This window comes from Prionailurus bengalensis, chromosome B3 (genome assembly GCF_016509475.1).
Source record: "Prionailurus bengalensis isolate Pbe53 chromosome B3, Fcat_Pben_1.1_paternal_pri, whole genome shotgun sequence".
In the NCBI taxonomy this organism is placed as follows: Eukaryota; Metazoa; Chordata; class Mammalia; order Carnivora; family Felidae; genus Prionailurus; species Prionailurus bengalensis.
This window is the reverse complement of record NC_057355.1, coordinates 108,242,002-108,267,171: the sequence shown is the minus strand read 5'-3', so window position 1 is coordinate 108,267,171 and position 25,170 is coordinate 108,242,002. Positions and strand designations below refer to the sequence as shown.

The following is a 25,170-nucleotide window of genomic DNA, read 5'->3' as shown; positions in this document are numbered from 1 at the left end:
AGGCGACTGGAGGGGGTCTTCTTTTTTAATTACTTTTTAATCACCTGGTGTCACTGAACCTATTACTTTATTTTCACATTACATTCTTTTTTTTTTTTTTTAATGTTTGTTTATTTTCAAGAGAGGGAGAGAGAGAGAGCACAAGTTGGAGAGGGGAAGATAGAGACAGACACAGAATCCAAAGCAGGCTCCAGGCTCAGCTGTCAGTGCAAAACCCAAAATGGAGCTCAAACCCATGAACTGTAAGATCATGACCTGAGCCAAAGATGGACATTTAATCGAATGACCACCCAGGCTCCCCTCACATTATATTCTTTACACTATTTTATTTTGTTAAGAAGCAATGGTTTCTGAGTCTTCTTTTCATTCAAAAGTTTAGGTTGAGAAACCAGACCAGGACATGGATTTGTTCCATCCAACAAAGTCTGTACTTACACTTTTCAAGTATATTGTAGATACCCACCTGGTTCACTGACACAGACTATGATCATCTCCATCACTCAAAAGAGTCACAATCCCAGGTTCATTTCCAAAACAGATGCATATAGTATGGCTTTTGAGCCAGTGGGCCATCCCTACATTATACCTTTTGACTAAATATATTTTGTGGCTCATTTCTCATAAATATACTTATGCTGTAAACAACAGACAATGAGTAAATCTACTCTTTTTCATGGCAAGGTCACAACTCTCATATTTTTACTAACGACTAAATTAAGCCCCTATTTCTAAAAAAAAAAAAAATACACAGTGAGCTGAAAATGAACAGCTACTTCAGTATGACTGCCAACGACATCACTAAAAAGAGAACTAATATAATCCAATCTTAACTCAAAAGACCTAATAAAACCACAGAAAAAATAATGTGTACCTTTAGTATTAAGAACCATTCATTTTTTGCAGAAGAGTACAGTTCCATAAATTCAAAATCTAAAAAATGTTTTAAAGCGTAATTTAAAAATAGTACCAACAGTGAAGCCCTAAAATCAGCTCCTCAATGAGAAGTTCTTAGACACTTACCCAAGTCTTCCCAGCATCTCAAGCTCAGGAACTTGTGGTCCACATGTCTCTATCTGCAGTGGTTGGTATTCATATAGAGCTTCTTCAAGCTTTTGAATAGGTGCTAATGAAATATGCTGACCCTGTTAGAAAAATGAATTAGAGCAATATCTTTTAATATTATTTTCATATTACTATTTATCTGTAGACTAAATTCCTTACTTTAAAAATATTATCTATTAACTCTGCTATTTCATGGGTACAATTCATTATATTACTGAAACCCACATTATATAATTAACATATGGTAATTGACATGATTTAAAAGAAGAAAACCAAATCCATCATTAAATTCAAATTTAGCATTGGGACTCCAGGGTGACTTGGTCAGCTGAGCGTCCAACTCTTGATTTTGGCTCAGGTCATGATCTCAGAGTTCTCCTGTGCTGAGCAGCTGGAGCCTGCCTGGGATTTTCTCGGTCTCTCTCTCTCTCTGTCCCTCCCCCGCTTGCACATGCTGCATGCGCACTCTCTCTCTCTCTCTCTCTCAAAAAAATAAAATGGGTGATGGGCATTGAGGAGGGCACTTGTTGGAATGAGCACTGGGTGTTGTACATAAGCCAATCTGACTATAAATTATATTTACATAGATAAAAATTAAAAAAAGTTAAAAATAATAATAAATTCAAATTTAGCCTTAAAGAGTATATATCTATTCACTATCAATGGTAGAATTCTGCACATGTATAAGTGCAGTCCATCCTCATATTTTCCTATTTTTATGATACAGCTTTGACAATTTTGGTACTCAGTGTTTTACTGAAAGCCCTAATTAGGCAAGAACACTAATTAAATTATTCCCCACAAAATTTTGCCACATAAATTTCTACTCTCTTAAGTCTTTAAAATGAAATAAAAAACTTACTTACCAAATGTGTGGATATGATAGTTACTTATACCTCCCGCCCCCACAAACACACACATAGAGAGAATTCTGTAGTAAAAACTAAGTTGAATGAAACATCCAGGATATTTCTGAAAAGAAATAACTACTAACTAAAATAAAAGGACTGTATTTAATTACAAGCATACAAAATTAAAGACCACTGAGCTATATAAATCATTACATTGAGATTTATCATACATTTGAACATAGATTCTAATTTTTAAAAATCCCTATTTTTTTATATAGTCCATGTTTTCAGATTCTAACTCTAGTTATTTTTTCTTTGTATAGTTCTCAACAACTTAATTCCTAGCTTTTTAATAAAAATGAGCTCTTGCAGTTATTAATCCCACCATATTCTAGTTTATAGTTTAGTTCTGTTGTTACCTCCCTTAGTTTCCTTTATTTTTCTCCTAAGTTACTAAGTTGGATACACAGTACATTTCTCTTTTATTTGAAAAAAAAAAAAAAAGTAAAAACTATGACTTAAAAGTGATAAAGTGCAACTGAGGCAGTGAGAAACAACCACTGAAGACATCTGCATGTGACCTGTGGTTTTTCTTTTCAACAAAGTTTAATCCCATGTAGCATCACCCTAGTTAGTTTACTGTCAGGTATTAATAACTTCTTTGACAATGTAACCTCAAAAGTTCTTCCCCAAACACTGGCAAAGGACTCAAACTGCCATTTAGCATATAAAAAGACGCTTAACATTTCTAGTCATTAAGGAAATGCAAATCAAAACCACAATGATATACCATGTAACACCCATGGCTATTAAGGATGGCTATTATCCAAAACAAATAAAACCACAGAAAATAACAAGTTTTGTCAAAGATGTAAATAAATTGGAACTCTTGTGCATTGCTGGTAGGAAAGTAAAATGGCACACCCACTACGGAAAACAGAATGTTGATTCCTCAAAATATTAAATATAGAATTATCATATAAGACAACAAAATTCCATTATTGACTATATACACAAAAGCAGTGAAAGCAGGAACTCGAACAAATATTTGTACACCAATGTTCATAGCATCATTATTGACAATAGCCAAAAGGTAGAAGCAACCCACGTGTCCATTGATGGATGAATAAATAAACGGAATGTAGCATATACACACAATGGAATATTATTCAGCCTTAAAAAGTTAAAAACGTTGACACATGTTAAAACGTGAATGAATCTTAAAAACATTATGCTAAGTAAAATAAGCCAGTTACAGGGGCGCTTACGTGGCTCAGTCAAACATCCAACTCTTGACTTTCAGCTCAGGTCATGATCTCACAGTTTGGGAGTTCGAGCCCCACACCAGGCTCTGTGCTGATAGCATGGAGCCTGCTTAGGATTCTGTCTCCCTCTCTCTTTGCCCCTCCCTTGCTTGTTCTCTGTCTTTCAAAATAAATAAAAATAAACTAGAAAAGGGGCGCCTGGGTGGCTCAGTCGGTTGAGCGTCCGACTTTGGCTCAGGTCACGATCTCGCGGTCCATGAGTTTGAGCCCCATGTCAGGCTCTGGGCTGATGGCTCAGAGACTGGAGCCTGCTTCCGATTCTGTGTCTCCCTCTTTCTCTGCCCCTCCCCTGTTCATGCTCTGTCTCTCTCTGTCTCAAAAATAAATAAATGTTAAAAAAAAATTAAAAAAAAAATAAACTGGAAAAGAAGAAGAAGGAGAAGGAGAAGGAGAAGGAGAAGGAGAAGGAGAAGAAGAAGAAGAAGAAGAAGAAGAAGAAGAAGAAGAAGAAGAAAGAAGAAGCCAGTTACAAAAGGACAAACACTGTATGATTCTAATTACCTGAGATTCCTAGAGTAGTCAAATTCATAGAGACAGAAAGTAGAATGGTGGCTGCCAGAAGCTAGGGTGAGGCAGGAAGGAGACAGGATGTTAGTATTTAATAGGTACAGAAGTTTTAGTTGGAGAAGATTGAAAAAGTCTGGAGATGGATGCACTACAATATGAATGTACTTAATATCAATAACCATATACTTAAAAGGAGTTAAAATGGTAAAGTTTATGTCGTGCATATTTTACCATAATTTTTAAAAATGGGTTTTAGATATTCTGATTTACTCATTTACCTGGCTAGAATAATACACAGGAAAAAAAGAAGTGAAATACCTAGAAAACTTTGTTAACATTATTTTAACCCTTAACCTCCATATGTTTCAGAGCCTTTCTAAGTAAACATGAAACTGTCAAGCGAAATCTTTTACTATCTCACAGTAATCCAATCTCTGAATAATGAATCTAAGTACAGGGGGTTACACAGGTTAAGAAGAGGATTGCCCAAGTGGAACATTTTAAGTGGCATTTTGACATTCCTGTTTCAAAGTGTCTTCTTCATAACCTGCCAAGTACTAAATTCCCCTGCCATCTGATACAAAAAGTCCAGTATTAACGTCACAATGTTAGGTTAGGAGGGGAAAAAAAAAAAGAAAGAAAAAGAAAACTGTAAGAATTAAAGAAGGAACCTATTATAGTTCCACTAACATAGTAACGCAGATTACTTTATTACTCTCATTTTCATTTTATGAATCAGTGTAATGCCCAGAAAAGATGATACAGAATGGGTATTTTCAAGAGCTAGAACACTTTCCAGAAAAAAATAATATTCAAAAGAGACAGGCTCTCTTAAGTCATTACAGTTGGAAACATACTTAATCATTCACTAAATACCAGCAATAAAGCCCAAGTTACAAAAGTTATGAAATCATATAATCTAAAATCTTCTCTGCAAGTTGGTAGGCACATGAAAGATCAACCGGTAATATTAACAGTTAACATTATTTACTTGGTGCCAGGCACTGGCCTAAGGGTTTTGCTTTGTTTTTAGTTTTTTAATGTTTATTTATATTTGAAAGAGCAAGAGAGAGAGACAGAGAGGGAGTAGGGGAAGGGCAGAGAGAGAGAGACGGAGACCCAGAATCTAAAGCATGTTCCAGGCTCTGAGCTGTCAGCACAGAGCTGGACGTGTGGCTTCAACTTCAAACAGCAAGATCATGACCTGAGTCCAAGCTGGCCACTTAGCCATCCAGGTGACCATAAGGGCTTTTTTTAATGCACTATTTCATTAGTATTCACAATAGTTCTAGGAGATAAATACTATTATTCCTACTTTACAGATAAGAAACAGGGGTTTAGATATGTGACTTAGCAAGGTCACACAGTATTAATGACAGATTGAGTATCAGAAGCCAATCCTGTCAGATTCTAAAGCCTATGTTCTTTTCCCCTAACTACCTTATTTTATGAATAAAAAAGCTAAAATATAAATTTTCCTAAAGTCACATAGTAAGAGTCAAATCTCCTAATTCCTATCTCATATGGGTTCTACCATACAACACTACCTTTTAATATCTTATTTTTAGACAATATAATCATGGTTGCTCAATTTAAAAGTTTGATATTAATAAGTAAATCCTAGATAGTTAAAAATAAATTTTACTACAAATCCTAATAAATGAAATATGGTCGAAATAACACAGGGTCAAAGAGGATTCTTTTTAATTATGCGATTTAGAGAACAATAAATGTTACTCTGTGATAATTCTGTTTACCATGAGAATGAAAAAACAAAATTCATAAATGATGTACAACTTAACCTTGTAATGTTCAACCAATCTTTCCCCAAAAATACTTGGTGTGAGATAGATGCCAAGTTTCTCAGATCTAAAGCTGGAAGAATTTACAGGACAAATCGTGGACATAATTAAAATTAAAATTAAAATTAAAATTAAAATTAAAATTAAGTCACCAACAGAGAAAATGTCTTAGCAAGTCCTACAAGGAAAGTGTTGGGGTTTTTTTAAGTGACTGGAGGCAAAAAAGTCTCGAAAAGTTTGGATGCAAAATGGTAACTGAACGTGATATTTCCACCAAAACAGTTATGATATGACTCTAAATTATCAGATTAAGGAAATCAAACTATATGAAGCTCCAGGGATACATCACATCTGAATTAACAGACATTTCATCAAAGAAGATACACAAATGGCTAATACATACGTGAAAAGATGGTCAACATCATTAATCTTTAAGAAAAATGCAAATTACAACCACAATGAAATACTACTTCATAGTTACTAGATTTGGTATAATCGAAAGGATAGATAATAAAAAGTTTTACTGAGGATGTGAAGAAACCGGATCCTTTCACACATTGCTAAGGAGAGTGTATACTGGTGCCACCCCTTTGGAAGTGAGTTTAGCATTTTTTCTTCAGTTTACAAATAATGTACTTTGACTTAGTATTAGTAATACTAATAGGTAATAATAATAGGTATCCAGTCAAGAGAAATGAAAACATATAACCACACAAAGACACAAGATATTCCTAGCATCATTACTCACAGTAGCCAAATAGTGGAAATAATCTACATGTCCATAAACTGGTGAATGAGTTAGAAAATGAGGTACATTCATATGATATAAAAATTAACTCACAATATTAATAAAATATGCTGAATGCTATCCAGCAACAAAAAAGAATAAAATATTGATACATGCTGCAACATAAATGAACTTCAAAAACATTATGCTAAGTGAAAGAAACCAGGCAAATGACTATATGTTGTACAATTCTACTTACATGAAATGTCCAAAAAAGGTAAAATTACAGAAACTGGTAAAAATCTACAGAAAGTAGATTAATGACTGAGGGCGACTACGAGTGTGAATTTAGAATAACTGCAAATAAATACAAAAATCAGTTGAACTGTACATTTAAAATGAATCACTGGTGGGGGGCACCTGGGTGGCTCATTCCATTAAGCATCTCACTGTTGATCTCACTGGCATGAGACCTCATGATCGGGCTCCACACAGGGCATGAAACCTGCTTAAAATTCTCCCTCCCTCTGCTCCTCCCCCACTCATGCTCTCTCTCAATAAGAAAAAAAGATGGTGGTTCAAATCAGTTCAACATTGTTGACTACAAAATATCCAAGTAGAAATTATCAGTAAAGGCAGCTAAAAATACAAAACAAACCCAAGAGAAATTCTGCTATCTTTCTCATCAAAGCGATGGACAAGTCATGAGAATAAATAAGATTTGGGGGAGGCAAATGTCTTGAAAAACACCCACATTAAGTAATCAAGTACATTTTGCCAACTTTCAAGTGTACAACACGAAACTGGGGCCTTTCCAACTTTTGTTGTTGTTGTCGTATAAATAATAAATAAATGAGGCATGGAGGGTAAAAATGTAGTGAGAAGAGCCACAGTGAATTATATGACCTAAGGTAACATCCACTACACTCAGGGGGAAAAACCCATGCAAATCTACATTCAATAGCATAAGTAATGTTTTTACTCCCCTAGAATGTAACAAAATGGAGCCCCTGTTTCTCTTCTAAGATATACCTGAGAGCCCTATATCATATTTCAATCATTTGCCAAAAATATAAGCACACATGGAACGATTTTCAAAAATTCAGCTTATTCCCATTCAGAAAAATATACAAACATTTGAAAAGCGATGCTGACCAAGGTAATTATACATGGCTGTAACTTAAGTATTAATTTGAAATATATTCTTTAACTTTTCTTACTTAGAAAATTTCAAGTCTATTATGAAAATAGTTTACACTTTACTAAAACTTAACTGTTAGATCATCTATACATTACAAATATTATCATTATGCTTTCTCCTAAAATAAAGGAACAGTATAGACTACCTTTTGTGCTAACTCCAAAATCAAGATTTCATTCCAAATGAAAAGTTACTATGCTCTAGATTTCTGGAATCCATTCAAAAAGAAAAGAAATTAACTCTGAAAACAATTTTTACTTTAAGGAACTTCTGGTCATTATGTTAAAAGAGACACACACACACACTTTTACAATGCAGCAACCATTTAGAATAACATCACTAAAGAAAATATATTATTTTCTAAGAAAAATAACAGCAACAGACATAGTTCATTAGTAATCATTAGTATATAGGTTCCTGAAATAAGCAATAATAAAAATACTAAAAAACATAGGAGTGCACTTGTCATGATGCGTGAATTGTTAACTCACTATATCATACACCTGAAACTAATATAACACTGGATGTTAACTGGAATTAAAATAGAAACTTTAAAAAATACTAAAAATGAGAATACCCTTTCCTATAAACCAATATACAATTTTCTGCTAAGTACCATAGAAGAGGTATTCATTAAGTATTAGCAACTTAGTATGATAGGTTAAATGATTCTGAAAAGCCTTTAACACAATTTTAAGAACTCTCTTAATTTTTCTGTCTTGCTTAAATGACTTACTTGCCAGGCTAGCCTCATCTTCACCATATTTGCTAATAAACCCAGTAAGCTTGATAAACTCTGAATAATTAGCTGTTTAACATCTGTCTCCCCCTTTAGACCATAAGGGCCTATGTTCACTGCCATGTCTACAGCACACGGCATGGCAACAAAGAGCTACTCAATATTTTGTTGGATGAATGAATAAAAGGGCATGTGAACAGTCATATGGTATAGTAATATGAACACTAGGAAAACTAAGAGAAGTCAGGTGTCCATATTCTATAAATTTAAGAATGCTCTCACTAAGCATAAACAATTGAAATTTTGTTAATCACATATACTATGAAGTTACATAAGCAATACATCTTTACCTTTCCACACCTTAATATTGTTTTCTTTCACTTATTCATTCTAGAGTCTGTGGATGCTTTTTATCCCTGGGCTGGAAATGTGCCTCCTAGCCACTTAAGAACTCATTTTAACAAAATTTCAGAGGTTATTGTCGTATCCTGTTGCAATCATCATTCATTCACATAACAAATACTGAATACTAATTATATGTCCAAAATTAAAAAGTACAGCAGTAAACAAAACAGATGTAAGTCCTGCACTCAGGTAGCTTACATTCTAGTAACTTTTCAATGAGATTGTGCCTTCTACTTTTAAGTCTCTGAATCATCTAAATGCAAAAAAAAAACACAAAAAACAAAAAACAAAACCACAAAGAAAAAAAGAATACAATGACAGTGATGTTTGTTTTCATAAACTGAGTCCTTTCACATATTAAATTTATCAAATCCTATAGAATGTGTCACACTGCTCAAGGGAATTAAAAACCAGAATATTTCAGTATTCTCAGAGCATTAAACCACTACAATTCTGGTTATAATTTCTAGAGAAAATATCTGTAGGAGACTTCCCAGAAAATCATTTTTTTTCTGAAATACTGTTTCTATGTTGGTAAATGTCCTAATAACTTAAATGTGTATGTGCACATATGTGCATATGTTTTCCATTTGTGTATATATACATATGCATTTGTATATGGATGTAGATCTATTTTTTAATTATGTGGTGGGTGGGTGTGTACTCACAGAATTTTATAATGGCATAGAGAATACTTAAAGAATATGCCTGGCACTGCTTTCAAGCTGCTCCTTCTAATAATATTTTTTTGGTAATTCAGTTGCTTTTCATTTTTTTGAGTAGCAAGCAGAGCAATTTTTATACTATGCTGTTCTGATCACTCTAGGGTGATATTAGCTTGTCATCACCACAACAGCTGCACAGTAATAACTTCCTGGTAGCACATAATTTCATGGTAAGTACAATTCATTTTCCCCCATAGATATGTCTTTCTCTAATTTCTTTCAAAATGTACAATAAACAGTATTAAGGCCAATAAGGAACAGGACCCTGCATGGTAAGAAATAATTATATATTCATATATAAATATACATGGGGGGGACTGCCTCCAAACTAAAATGAACTGAGGTGATGCAACTTCTTTCAGTTTCATTGTCATATCTAAAATGGGATGGGGTGGGGTGAGGGGGTGAACTGGGGGTTGGACTAGATGTTCTTCCAGGTCTAACCTGCTATGATTTCATAACCACTAAGTGGAAATAAACCACTACCTCATAATGTATCATAAAAATAAAAAGAATTTTCCCCAAATTTAATGTAAAATAATTTGATTCTAAATATACCAGAGAAACAGCCAGTGGAAAAAAACAAGCATGAATCCCAATTCTCAAGTCTCTACTAGAATCAGGAGACTACAATCCCTTTCTGAATGCATGCTTTGTAATGAGCAGAATATAACTTTTTCTAAAAATTATTATGGTTTGCTCTTTTAAGCATTCTAATGCTGGATTATTCCCACAAATCAGCCTGTCTGAGCATTCCTTGTCTTTTAAAGTATGGTGCCTAGTAGTTAAATTAGCATTTTTTCCCCAAAATTTTCCTTCTCAAAAAAAGCAGGCTTTTCCAGAGTATGAAAGAAGTTTCATCCTGAATACACTAGGAATAACACCATTGTTTTTTAGTTCTTTAGTGATGATCAGTTCCTTTCAAATATGTAAGACATGCTTTAAAACATTAAAGAAGAATTTCTATATCTAGCTAGGCTTAAGCTTCTTGTTCATCACTGGAAAGCAAATGGTCCTAAAAAAGCTACATCCTTACTTGGCGAAGCCAAGTCTCCAAAACAATTTCTGTCACACTGGCTCCGGAAACTTCATCACAATCTGTTCACTACAGTGGAATTACTTTAAGGCTTTGTTAACTAAAGTCATTTGCAATCCCCTCACTACAACATACAGTACTTAGTGTTCAAATTACCACACAGAAAAACGTCCTTTAATAATGTAAATTCTACAGGCGCCTGGGTGGCTCAGTCAGTTAAGCATACGACTCTTGATTTCGGCTCAGGTCATGATCTCATGGTTCCTGAGTTCAAGTCCCACATCAGGCTCTGCACTGACAACACAGAGCCTGCTTGGGATTCTCTCTCTCTGTCTCTCTCTCTCTCTCTCTCTCTCTCTCTCTCCCTCTCTCTCTCCCTCTCCCTCTCCCTCTCTCTCTGCCCCTCCCCTACACTCTCTCTCAAAATAAATAAATGAACATTAACAAATAATAATAATAATAATATACCAATTCTATTTTTGAATTGTTACTGTTACACAAATACATTTGTGTATTTGTTGTTATTGTACCTTTGTGTCTTATTGTTACACAACTATAAACTATTCATTGAGAAAGAAGTTTAAAAATAAAATGTAACATATTAGAAATTTAAAATAGGAGAAAATTAGGAAATAATATCTATAAAAAAGATTGATGCCATTAAAGCATCTCAAATATAATTACAACCAAGCTCTGCGTATTTTTTAAAAAGCATTTCTATAAACTCCTTTGTATTGGTGTAGAACTACTCTGGCTTATATAGAAACTAAGTTCAGCAATATACTCGTGGATATATGCCATTAGTTTTCAGAAAGTCAAGGATCTCAAGCTATATAGATGAACATGAAATACAAAAGGAATATAGTATTTTCTCCCTATGCTTTAATCTGTTTTGACTATAACTACATTCATACAAATTTATCTACTGAAAAATGCAAAGATAAAGGCAGGAAAGGAACTAAGCTAGTCATCTCTGCCTCAGATAGTTCTATACCTAAAACATCCAAGAGGTCCAAATGTGTCATCTAGAAGGGTACTAAGTGGTGTAACTAAGTTCAATGAAGCTGTTAACAGTGAAGTCACATCTTGCACAGGGATTAGGTTCTAACAGCAGAATCAAGGAAAAAGCTGGTCAAAATAACCTCTCAAAAAATCCTTTAAGTAGTCCATAAAGTAAACTATCCATTACTGTATTCATATTGTAATCGCTGTATATAATCCTCTAGCACTGGAATAGATTACTATGTATTCTATGGAAAACCAGAAATAGCAGTTGGCTTGCTTTTGGCAACCATGTTGTTTTAAATTTTTTTTTTTTTTTACTGAAGAAAGAAGAATTATTTGCTATTTTTCTCCCAGTTTTGTGTTGTTTTCAACTTCAGTTGAATTCAAATAAGTTAAATGAACATATGATATGATATGATACGACTTGGCTGAACATGACAAGTATTTAAATGTTCATTCAATTGAATTCATGGAGAAAAAATGACATTTGAGATGGGCTATGAAGGCCAAATGGGGCTGAAATGGAAGGGAAGAAAGAGCATTTCTAGTGAAGGGAATTTCAATACCAAGAGCAGCTTCAGGACAGTAGCAAAAGTGGGAGCCAGAATATAAATGATAGAGGAAAGAATGAGAATTGAAGAAGTTGAAACATTGAGCAAACATGATTATTATTTTCATCAAATCATAAGATAAAATGAAAATAGATATGGTGGTAGCTTAAAAAACAAAGTAGGGTCTAAGGAAGAGACTTTATTTTGTTTTACTTTTGTGGTTCCAGGTTTTTTTTTTCCTTAGCCACTGATAAATGAGGCAGTGTTGAAAAGTATTATTTTTACATTCTTTCTCTGATGCTTGTCTTGCTACTGAACTACCATTCATTGCCAAGAGGACAGAGTGTCCAGCAAATCATATCTGTTTCTATAAAAAGATCAGAAAAGAAAAACATCAAGGAGACTATTTGGTGAGACAAAACCTGCCTCCTTAAAAGAGTCTGCATTAATTTTAAGAAAAACAGAATTTGCCAGAAATTTTTAAAACTTTTCAGGCATATAGCATTTTAGTTCATTTACTTTTAGTAATTACAAAAATAGTTTCCAGAAAGAAATCTTATCTTGGCATTTTAGGTGAACTTTTAAGTAACCAATAATAATGACAACTTACACGTAAGTCTACATTTTCTGAATGTAGTAAAAGAAGAAAGTTGTTTAGAGTTCTCTACAAATATTAGTATTATTCTATTAGTAAAACAAAAAGTATCGCATAGTACCATTATTAGTCTTCTGAAGCAGAAATATTTTTTAGTGAAAAGGTAGCAGAAAGCTTCTTTATACCAAAATAGAGACTGAATAATTCAAAAGATCATATTTTATCTAGAACTAAACCTTCTGTGCCTAGTAGAGTGCTTGGTACATATTAGGAATGCTTGCTTCACGAATGAACAAATGTTTTGTAGTGACCCAGGCCATCCCACTCACTCCAATCCCCTACTCCAAGTCATGCTCCCCAAAAACCACATTACAAATCTGGTGCTATGTTAGGGCATTTAACTACAGAATGAATAGTTACTGTGCCATTCCCATTGTGGAAAATAAGTAAAAGACTTAGCCAAGCTGGAACTGATTTTATCCTTCCTTCTGTTCTAAAAGGAAATAACAAATGCTGTGAATACCGTAACCACCCCAATCTACCTTCCTCAAATACATACCACTACTACCATCACCAGCACCACCGCTACCTTCACAAAAACCACCATGCAATTAGATCTACATTCTTTAAAAATATATATTTTTTTTATTATTTTCTTCATCCTTTTTCAATACTCTCTCAGCATTTCATACTTCTTTTCATAACAAGCAAAAATACTACCTTTCTCTCTCTCTCTCTCTCTCTCTCTCTCTCTCTCTATATATATATATATATATATATATATATATATATATATATTTTTTTTTTAAGCAATCGCCACAACCAACGTGGGGCTTGAACCAACCAGCAGTCACATGCTCCACCAGGTGATCCAGCCAGGCACCTGTAGCTCTACCTTCTAAATGCAGAATAGAATAGAATAGAATAGAATAGAATAGAATAGAATAGAATGTTTAGGATTCTGTGATTCCCTTTTCACTTGCAGTTTTGCCTTTTTACTAAAGTCATACAGATATGGAATGTGATTATTAGCAGCGGGGTTCCATGCAAAGGACACAGAAATAGTTACTAAACATCTACCATATGCCATGCACTGGGCTGGGCACTCCATATACATTTGAAATAAGTTTTATTATGCCTATTTACAGGAAAAGAAACTGATGTTTCCGGAGGCCAAGTAAGCTACCCAGATTTTAAACTCTATACTGCCAGAATCCACCAAGCACTCTTCTACTGCAGAACTACAATATGAAAATTCAGTTATTTATCCAAACATTTAGTGGATATTAGGCACTGTGAAGACATGATAGAAAGGATACACCACCAGAACTGATTCTATTTTCAAGCAGTTAACAATATGTCTTTATATTTATGAAACATAAATTAGGAAGTGCTCATTTTTTTAAAATATTGGCATATAGGTGCTTTTTAAAAATTTTTTTAATGTTTATTTATTTTTGAGAGAAAGAGAGGCAGACTGCAAGCAGGGGAGGGGCAGAGAGGGAGACAAAGAATCCAAAGCAGGGTCCAGGCTCTGAGCTGTCAGCACAGAGCCCGACTCAGGGCTTGAACTCACAAACCATGAGATCATGACCTGAGCTGAAATCAGACCCTTAACCGACTGAGCCACCCAGATGCCCCAGTATATAGGTGCTTTTTAAATGAAAGTTACCATAGTTCATTAAAACATATAACTTTACTTTTGGAAAATATTCATGTTCACCTTTTCCATAATACATTTAGAATGACATAACTTTCACCTGTGCTGAAATATGTGCTTCATATTTTTTTATTTTTTTCTTCATCCTTTTTCAATACTCTCTCAGCATTTCATACTTCTTTTCATAACAAGCAAAAATACTACCTTTCTCAAACAACAATACAAATTGGTGCCTTGTCTATAAATCCATGTAAATTAAATATATTTTGAAATGTGAACCAGAAAGACTATTTCAACTAGAAAGAATACTTCCTAACAATGTAGAAATAAACTACCTTCCTAGAAAGCTGACTATAATGATCCATCCTTTAAATCACATTTTTACTATATTTTAACACACAATTTTTCATAATTGGCAGATATGTTTTATGTTTATTATATGAATTACAAAAGCAATGCACAGAAATCACAATATTTGTAAATTTTTCACCTGGGAACATTATGTGTTCACCAAGCATAAATGATGGTTCCACAAATATAATAGTACACAGACTATCACATCATTTTAGTTTTTAAATTTAAAAAAATAACTTTATTTTATAACCTTCATACATAAATACATACATAAATAAATAAAAATAGAAAGGTGCATTCAGTAAAAGTGCCCCAGAGGACAAAGAAAGTGATTAGTATGGGAGACTTTAATGAACACAGCTTTGAAGCCCTTCTGGAAATTACAGGCTTGATGAAAGCACGAACATTCTACCAGTTGCTGAGACAGGTGCTACTGCCAATCAGCTGCATTTGCTGAAGCATATTCCAACAGATTACTAATTAATCTCAATACTGAAAACAATGGCTGCCTGCCATTTTCATCACATTTAAATTAAAAAAGAGAAAGAAAAAGGAAAAGAAAAAAAAGAAACAGTCACTCTATGACCAAATACAACTCTGGGTAAAATACAATTCTAGGTAAACTCTGCATCTATGTACTTAGTTTTATCATTTTCTGGTGTTCATTATACTAAACTCAAAACTTGTACCGGCTGGAGTCATGGGTCCTATAGTCTCTCTGCCTGCTATTTCTGCTATTTCTAAGTTATTTCTACTTACCACAAATATATGAAAGTATTTGTGAGATATCTGGAGGGAATGAGTCATATAAGAGAGCATTTTCTTTGTTGTTGTTGTTGTTGTTGTTGTTGTTAATTTTAAATCTCTCAATAATAAGCTGAGGAGAAATACAACCCTTGGAAGCATTCTCCTTTAGATCACATCTGTATTTTCATTAGAATTTACCCACACTCCTCTGCGCCCACCCCCCAATACACACACACACACACACACACACACACACACACACACACACACACACACTTCATTCTACTATGGTCATATCCTACCTTTATTATATGAACTCTGTTCAGAGCACTGCTCAGACATTAACAAACATTAAAATACTCAATGTTTCCAAGTCTGGACAATTACTATTAAAGTGTTCATGAAGTTCTAAAATATGCTGGCCCAAGGTGCCAAAGAAATTGTTTGAAATCCATTTGAAAACGTATAAAGTGAAAAATGTACGTAAGGATTCTTATGATTTTCTCCCCTTTTAATGTTTTAAATTAACACTGATTCTTGAATCTTAACACTATCTGTTCTACTATGTTTTTAAAGTTGCTTTCATTCAACTGTACATGCCTGTGACCTCTACAGTGACCTCTACAAAAGCAGTTGTGCACTTTACTGTGGTGCAAATCCTCACAGACAAGTTGAACCTGTTCTTTTTGGCACTGAGCCCTTATGCTGAACACACAGCTGAGATTTATTATAAAAGGGGAACTCAGGGGCATTATTGCACAACATTTATCCTTCACATATAGCCAAGTATAATCTTTTACAGCCTTTGAGAGTTCTTAAATAAACAGATCTTCTCTTAATTGCAGAGTTTCTTATTTGTCATCAATCATACGGCATATTGAGATTCATTTTACGTTAGGAAAAAGCCAACAACACACAAAGCATATGTACTAAGAGATATTAAATTTAGTCTCTTAATATTATTCAAAAATAATACTTCTGGGGCGCCTGGGTGGCTCAGTCGGTTAAGCGTCTGACTTCAGCTCAGGTCATGATCTCGCGGCCTGTGAGTTCAAGCTCCCGCATCGGGCTCTGTGCTGACAGCTCAGAGCCTGGAGCCTGTTTCGGATTCTGTTTCTCCCTCTCTCTCTGACCCTCCCCCGTTCGTGCTCTGTCTCTCTCTGTCTCAAAAATAAATAAATGTTAAAAAAAAATACTTCTAATACTCAGACCTAAAGATAATTACCTGCCTTGCTGTTTTAGCAAAGTCAATGCAATTAAGTAATAAATATGTCTTCAATGATCTATACTTTAAGAAAACAGGTTAAAAAGTGTAGTACTCCCATATAGATCTTCTAAAAACATTTGAGAGAAAACATTAACCTTTACTTTTACACTGTTTTCGTATTCTTTATTTCAAAGTTCAATTTTAATTAGCTTTCCATAGTGCTTTAAAAACACTTCCCATTCTAAACAATTCTGAACTGAGCTCAGATACACAGGACTCTGCCAGGCTACTTCCTCAATTCAACAGTAGATGTGATACCCTGGGGGAAGGAGGAGTTTCACGAGTTCTAAGAAGTATCTCTTATAACAGGAATTACCACACCATTTACATTAATTCTTCAGGACTTGCTAATTGATCTATCATCAAGACTGTCCTTGTTGAAAACAAAGAAATTAATATAACCTCAAAAGTATTCTATCCTGGAAGTCAGGTTCAAACTAGCTTATCAGCTAATTGCTTAACATAAAGGAAACTAAAATATGTTGATTCAGGTGAATATTTCCTTGCTCTGAATTTTCATTTTTTCATTACTAGTAAGCATAAAAACAATTTTTAAAAAAAGTCTGTTACACCTATAGAGGCGGCGGGAGTACCATTTAATGGGCATAAAGTTTCAGTTTTACAGAAGAAAGAGTTATGGAGACTGATGGTGGTGACTGTTGCACCACAATATTAATGTATTTAACACCACTGAACTGTACACTTAAAAATGGTTTAAAAGGTAAATATTATGTGTATTTTACTGGAATAAAAAAATTAATTAAAAAATAAAATTAATTAAAAAAATTTTTTTAATTTACATTTATTTATTTTTGAGAGACAGAATGAGACAGAGCATGAGTGGAGGAGGGGCAGAGAGAGTAGACACAAAATCTGAAGCAGGTTCCAGGCTCCGAGCAAGCATTCAGCACAGGGCCCAATGCGGGGCTCAAACCCACGGACCATGAGATCATCACTTGAGCAGAAGTCAGACACTCGATGGACTGAGCCACCTAGGCGCCCCTAAAATTAAATTTTTTTAATTGACTACTGAACTGATTTTTTAATGGTGAAAAAAATCTGATACATTTGTAGGAATAAGGGGTTTGACAGTGAGAGAAACAGACATGTTCATAGATGTAACCAAATTTATTTTGTAAAGGCAACATAACTGAAGAGTTAAATAAGAATTTCTTTCACTAAAGTTTAACATTTTAAGCAACATATTCGTGTTGTTGCAGTTCTAAGAAAAGATGTTTTAAACAGTTTATATCCCTAATACTTTCTCTCCTTGTCTAGGGCAGACAAGTAGAAGTTTATGAGTTGGGACATTTTTTAATTCATCACTGAAACAAAACATTTTTTCTCAAAATATATAATCTTTCAGAAAAAGATGAATTATATTAAATTTTAAGTGTTACTGCAAGCATTACATCTTTAAATAGATATAATTAGCATGCAAGAAAATTAATAACCAGTTTAATTCATTGTATTAATCTACACCACATGAGGCAACATAAAAATCAATATAAATAACTATAAAAGATGAATCAAATATGTAAAAAATGTCTCAAGATCTGATTTTACACAATGTTCTAATACTATAACAACACTGGTGGTATTTCTTAAATGCCTAAGCTCTCTAACTCATTTTGAGATGCATGTGGGGCTTCACAGTTTCCATAATATCCAAAACTCCTCATTTTTTAAAATGTTTATTTATTTATTTTGAGAGAGAAAAAAGAGAAAGAGCAGGGGGTGGGGAGGGCCAGAATGAGAGGAGAGAGAGAATCCCAACCAGGCTTCACACTGTCATTGTGAAACTGACATGGGGCTTGATCCCACAAACCGTGAGATCATGACCTGAGCTGAAATCAAGAGTTGGGATGCTCAACTGACTGAACCACCCAGGCGCCCCTCCAAACTACTCCTGATTAAGTCAAAATTGTAATTAAAAGTAACATCCAAAGAACCCATAGTGGCAATATCAAGCAGGTTAACCCAGTTTAATGTCCAAATAACTTAAAGCAGCTGTAAGAACAATCCCAGTCTCCATTTATTGTGGCTCTTTATACTATAACAGCTTTCCCATCTATATCTCATTTTTCTAGAAAAGAATGCAAGCACACATGCTATCTGCCTATTAACACCCTATTGTTTTAAATTCCCCGTATCATGTGCCCCCTTATAAAAACCAATGTTAAATACATGGGCTTTGGAGTCTAAAGAGTCCAATCCCAGCTCTACCTTAAGCAAGTTTCATCTGTAAAATTATTTTAAAGGATCAAATAAAATGTATTTAAAGGACAGAGAGTCAAGGGTCTACAAAATGCTACCAATTATTATTTCTACTACTACTGTATCATCATCTTCATGAAGATGAGGACTATTTGGCACCATCTCTTAGTCACTATTACTACATAAAATCACCACAGGCAATCATCAACACGTGAATGGTAATCCAACAAAAGTTGGCCTAGAAGTTAGAATTCAAAACATCTTCCTACAAAAACAAAGTTGTGAATGATGGTTAAAAAAAAACAACAAAACCTAAACTAATAATACATAAAACACATTAATGATCACATCTAATTATAAATTTAGTCTTGAGCCTTGGGAGAAATTTAAGAGAGAAAACAAAGAAAAGTTTGTCTCATCTTTTCTGGCCAATCCTGGCCTTAGGCACAAATTCTAAATCACTGAAATTTAACTTCTCCCACTCTGCCTTTTGCACTCTTACCCAGAACCCAGTGCTTCTCCCAGGTATTATATGTGCCCACAACACTGTAATACTAAGCTCCTAATTGGAAACACTCCACTTGAACTTACTCCTAATGTGCTCCCCTGATCTGAAGTCACCAACCTGCATCTCACTGCAATCAAAACTTCCTGATATCACTAAGGTGTTAGGAGGAAAGAAATTGCATTGCATGATTTTGCTTAGTGGACATCTGGTTTTTATTAGATTATTATTGCTTTTAAAAAGAACACTTGTAAAACTTTTTTTTCTGGAACAAAATACAAAACAGCAGTTGCCGGTTAAAGTCATGGCTAAGAAATATTCACTCATCATTTTATATCTTGCTTACTGTTTTTGTATTTTTAATAAGTGTCAACAAATTACCTGGGCCAAATTTTTTCATCTTCATATTTTCCTACATAAAAAAACAGATTCTGAACAAGCATTAACATTTTCCCCAAGACTCCATTGGAGTACCATGATAAGGACTGGGAAGGGAAGATAGAAACCCTAGGCAAAACATGAGTGTCTATAAATGAAATTCAGAGACTCACAGAAGTAGACAGGATGTTAAAGATCACATCCAGTCTTAGCAGTCACTGGATTTTTTTAATCCCTGCTTCAATATCCCTGTCAATGGCTAAACACGTCACATGTACAAAAGTAGGAAAAAGCAATAAAATAGTCTATAAATATGCCTCTGGACCCAAACAAATGCATAAAAGTACACACCTAAATAAATGGAGAGATGAAATATAAAGGACAAAGATAAAATTCTACACATATATTAATACACACAAACCACAATATTTTTTATAAAAGTTAAATTAGAACTTTTCTTCTCTTCAGTTTGTCTCAGACTTTCAAGAATACATGATTCTTACTGAAGAAAGATTATGTTCTGAGAAAAATGAATTGACATCTATCACCATACTAATAGTAATCTATCCACACACCAGCCCCCCCCACCCCCCCCCCCCCCCGCCGCTGCAACTCATGCTCTCTCAAAATAAATAAATAAACTTTAAAAAAAAAATCTTTAAGGGACGCCTGGGTGACTCAGTTGGTTAAACATCCAACTTCAGCTCAGGTCATGATCTCATAATTCATGAGTTCAAACCCCGCATCAGGCTCTGTGCTGACAGCTCAGAGCCTGGAGCCTGCTTCGGATTCTGTGTCTCCCTCTCTCTCTGCCCCTCCCCAACTCACACTCTGTCTCAAAAATGAACATTAAAAAAAATTGGGGGGGGAGGGATGCCTGGGTGGCTCAGTCGATTGGGTGTCCGACTTCAGCTCAGGTCATGATCTCACAGTCTGTGAGTTCAAGCCCCACGTCAGGCTCTGTGCTGACAGGTGGGAGCCTGGAGCCTGCTTCGGATTCTGTGTCTCCCTCTCTGTGCCCCTCCCCTGCTCATGCTCTGTCTCTGTCTCAAAAATAAATAAAAACATTAAAAAAAAAAGAAAACACAAATTCATAAATACTTAGGAAGCTTCTTAATCTACAGTTATTTTAGTAAAAAAAACACCAGATTGTTTCTTCACTATGAGTTGATCCAAGGCTTTGACCTGACGACTTACTCTGCCTTTTTTTTTTTTTAAGAGAAAGAGAGTGGCAGCAGGGGAGAGGGGCAGCGGGAGAGAGAGAGAATCACAAGCAGGTTCCACACTCAGCACAGAGCCCAATGCAGGGCTCAATCCCATGACTCTGGGATCATGACTTGAGCCAAAGCCAAAAGCTGGATGCACAACCAACTGAGCCACCCAAGCACCCAAACAATCTGAATTCTTGATTTCTGCTTCCAATAATTCCAACTGATGGCCAGACCAAAGTTTGTTTTTTTAATATATTCACCAGTCAATATCTGCTCAATAGAAATTCATATAAAATGTGAACCCAATAAAGAATACAGTTACTTTTAGGGTTCCTTATCTGCAAAATGAAATTATCTTTGAGTCATCCTTCAATGACTTAGAGTCATTAATACTTTTTGATGAAGTATACCATTATTTCCTATAGCCTATTTATAATTTAGAGTAGATGATTTTCCCTTTGTCTTTAGACTGCTTAAAATTTTGGGCAATTCTATATCTAGTCCTAAGATTTACCTTATATTTGGAATTTGTCACTGAATCATTCTCCTCCTTTATTTTCTTATTGTCAGCTTCCTCACTTCAAAAAAAAAAATCATCTACTATGTAATCTATGGAAGAACTACTAAATTAGATCTGGAAAAGAGTTTGTTTTTATAATTGATAATATCTAAGAAAATCATTCAAAAAATCTTTTGTGAGGGGTGCCTGGGTGGCTCAGTCAGTTGAGCATCCGACTTCAGCTCAGGTCATGGTCTCACAGTTCGTGAGTTCAAGCCCCATGCCGGGCTCTGTGCTGACAGCTCACAGCCTAGACCTTCTTCAGATTCTGCATCTCCCTCTCTATCTGCCCCACCCCCACTAGGACTGACTCTCTCTCTCTCTCTCTCTCTCTCTCTCTCTCTCAAAAATAAATAAAACATTTTTAAAAATTATTTTAATAAATGAAAAAAATCTTCTGAGCTTACTTTCATTTCATTGTTAAAAATGCCACACTGCAAGGTACATTCCAATGAATAAGGTTTATTATTATTCCAAATGAATAAGGTTATTTACCTATGTCCTAGAAGCATTAACTCACAGAGCCAGAATTTGAACCCACTCAGTCTGACATTAAAACTCTTATCTATCCCTAATCACACTGCTATCCTGCCTATCTTTTGTAAAAAGGCAATAAAAAAATGGCACTTTCTGTAACACTGAACAGAATGACAGGAAGCTACAATTACTCCCTATTACTTTCTCAACTCAAATGCTCTTACTGGAAAAGTGCAACTTGCTACTACATACAACACAGGGGAAAGTCTGATAGCCTTTGATAAAACATAATGGAATTTTGCTAGAACTGGTGACAGCAGTGAAAAAGTATGCAACATTCTTTCACCATTTCAAGGTAACAGGCTTTGCATCACAAATAGGCAATTACATTTATGGCTCTAACTTCTAAAACTAAAATCAATAATACACAAATAAAAAGACTATTTTACAGAGCCATAGCATTATCAATAATCCTCACTCAAGAACCTAAGCATACACAAGGGCAATTTGGAATGCCTACCACTAACAATATGGTTGGTTCAGGTCTAACATTACTTTTTATAACAAATTCTTTTTCTTCTTTCATTTCTGTCTTTATCCATTTCTCTCCTACTTTTCATGTTTAAGTCAAGAGACACTGGAAATGAAAAAAGAAATGAACTAAGACTCTGAAAGCTTGTATTCTCACTCTGACTCCTGGTTTCCTGCTGGGCTTACAGAAAATAGCTGTTTAAAAAGGGGGAGTTAGGACTAGTAATATTCATTCATACTGCATATTTATATACAAGTATATTAAATGATATAAAATACTATTCAATTACAGTATCTTTTAATATGACTACAAATATAGAAATCTAGCACCATAGGCATTTCAAAATTCACTCTACTGACTTAAGATGCATCCTAAAGTCCATTCCTATTTAATAACATTCATTTTTAGAGCAGAATATAACTCATCAAGGCTACAAATATTCAAAAAGTTTTGAATGAATGTCTACCATTTATTTGCATTAGCACCATTCAATTTAAATTTGTTTATGATCCTCCAAATATATTGTCATAATCTGATGTGAAAAAAGTCACCATTACTTATCTTTTGAAAAAGTAAGCCTAGGGGTGCTTGGGTGGCTTACTCAGTTAAGCATCAAACTTGATTTTGGCTCAGGTCATGATCTCACAGTTCATGAGATAGAACTCTACATCAGGCTCCATGCTGACAGCGGGGAGCCTGCTTGGGATTCTCTCCCTCTCTCTGCTCCTTCCCTGCTTGTGCTCACTCTCTCACTCGCTCTCTCTCCAAATAAATAAATAAACATTAAAAAAAAAAGTAAGTCCCAGATACAAAAAGTTCCAGCAAAATAATCATAATTGTGTTTATATTATATGAATGACTTGCTGTTTCTCAAAAATAGCATATAGGAAGTCAGTAATTCTCAAATGTGCAAAGTATTTCCATGTGCTTAACAAGAAAACTATCCAAAACAAACAATGCTTAAGAAATTTTATTATTTTTATTACCCTGCCATCTTTTTTTAGTTTTAGTCTTTTTCTTTTCCTTGTCCCACTTTCCTTCTTTCTGATGCCTGCTTACTGCTGACTGTAATACTTCTAAGAGTATAACACAGCAAAATTAAGATACTCATTGGGTATCTAGTCCTAGATGTTACTTGTTACAATGACAGAGCCCAGAGCTAAACATTTATGAACATAAATTCCTAAAGAGACTAATACATGCCTCAATACAAATATCAAAAAAACTATTGGTGTCTTTTACATAGCCTTAAAGTTTATCATTCAATATTCATCAAGAGGAAAATACAAAATTAGATATTCCTTAAGAAAAGCCAATACTTTGTATTACTATAAGCCTTATTTTTAAACATGGGATTTCTATCTGACAAATATATGGAAAATAAGAATATATAGGTCTATGTGTATAAAATCTCATGAGGCAGGAGGAAAATCTGAAAGCAACAGTACATAATGCCACAACATGAAATAAAAAAAAAAAAAATGAAAACACTACTACCAATTCCCACTAGCAAAGATGCTTAAGTAGCCTCTCCTCAAACAAGTATTATTGAATTACAAAGTTGTGAAAACTTGAGTAAAAGGCAAACATATAAAAAAAATAAGTTTAGGATATAAGTATTTTTAAAACACAATGAAAATCTATGGAATTCTCCTTTCTAAATTTACTCCTAAAGCCAAAAAACTAGGTGATAACGTTAGGAAAGTTGAAGCTCTAATGAGCCCTACAAATGTAGAAAAACAAAATCTTGAAAGCAGCAAAAAAAAAAAAAAAAAAAAAAAAAAAAAAAAAAAAGGCTCCTTACATACAAGAAAACCCCAAAAAGATTACCAACTGACTTCTCATTAGAAATCACAGAAATCAGGGGTACCTCGGTGGCTCTGTCAGTTAAGCGTCCAACTTCACTTCAGCTCAGGTCATGATCTTGTGGTTCCTGAGTTTGAGCCCTGCATCAGGCTCTGCACTGACAGCTTGAAGACCCGACCTGGAGCCTGATTCAGATTCAATCTCCCTTTCTCTCTGCCCCTCCCGTGCTCACTCGCTCGCTCGCTCTCTCTCTCAAAAATAAACATTAAAAAAATTTTTTTTAAAAAGAAAGAAAGAAGTCATGGAAATCAGAATACAGTGGAATGATGTATTCAAAGTGCTGAGGGAAAAATAGTGTCAACTAAGACTTGTTTTTTTCCCCAACTAAACTAACCAACAAAACAGGGACAAAATAAAAGGTATTTCCAAATAAACAAAAACTGTTGCTAGTAAACATGCTATTAGAAAAAAAGAAGAAAAATAAGAAGAAAAACAAAACAAAAAACAAAAACCTAAAGAAGTCCTTCAAAAAAACCCATGTGAAAACACTTGCACACACTGGAGTGATGTGGCTACCAGCAAAAAAATGCCAAAATTCCTAGGAGCCACCAAAAGCTAGGAAGGAGCAAGGAAAGATTCTTTCCTAGAGCCTTCAGAAAGATCATAGTCTTGCCAACACCTTGATTTCAGACTTCTAAGCCTCCAGAAATGTCAGACTTGATTTCTGTTGTTTTAAGCCACTCAAGTTTGTGGTATTTGGTTAGGGCAGTCCTAGAAAACTAATAAACCTCCCCAAACTCAAAAAAAAAAGTCCTTCAAGCCACAAAGCAATGATAGCAGGCAATAATTTAAATTCTCACAAAGAAATAAGGAACAATGTTAGGTAATTACATCAGTACATATAAAAGACTCAATGAAAATATTTC

General features: G+C 34.5%; 1 protein-coding gene across 1 annotated transcript in view; it reads right to left on the bottom strand.

Annotated features, from left to right (window-relative positions):
- MNAT1 (MNAT1 component of CDK activating kinase) overlaps positions 1 to 25,170 on the bottom strand; it is a 214,025-nt gene that overhangs the window by 76,513 nt on the left and 112,342 nt on the right. The window contains exon 7 of the mRNA XM_043556300.1: positions 1,021 to 1,142. Coding sequence (XP_043412235.1) covers positions 1,021 to 1,142 — 122 coding nt within the window. The remainder of the gene's footprint in view (positions 1 to 1,020; positions 1,143 to 25,170) is intronic.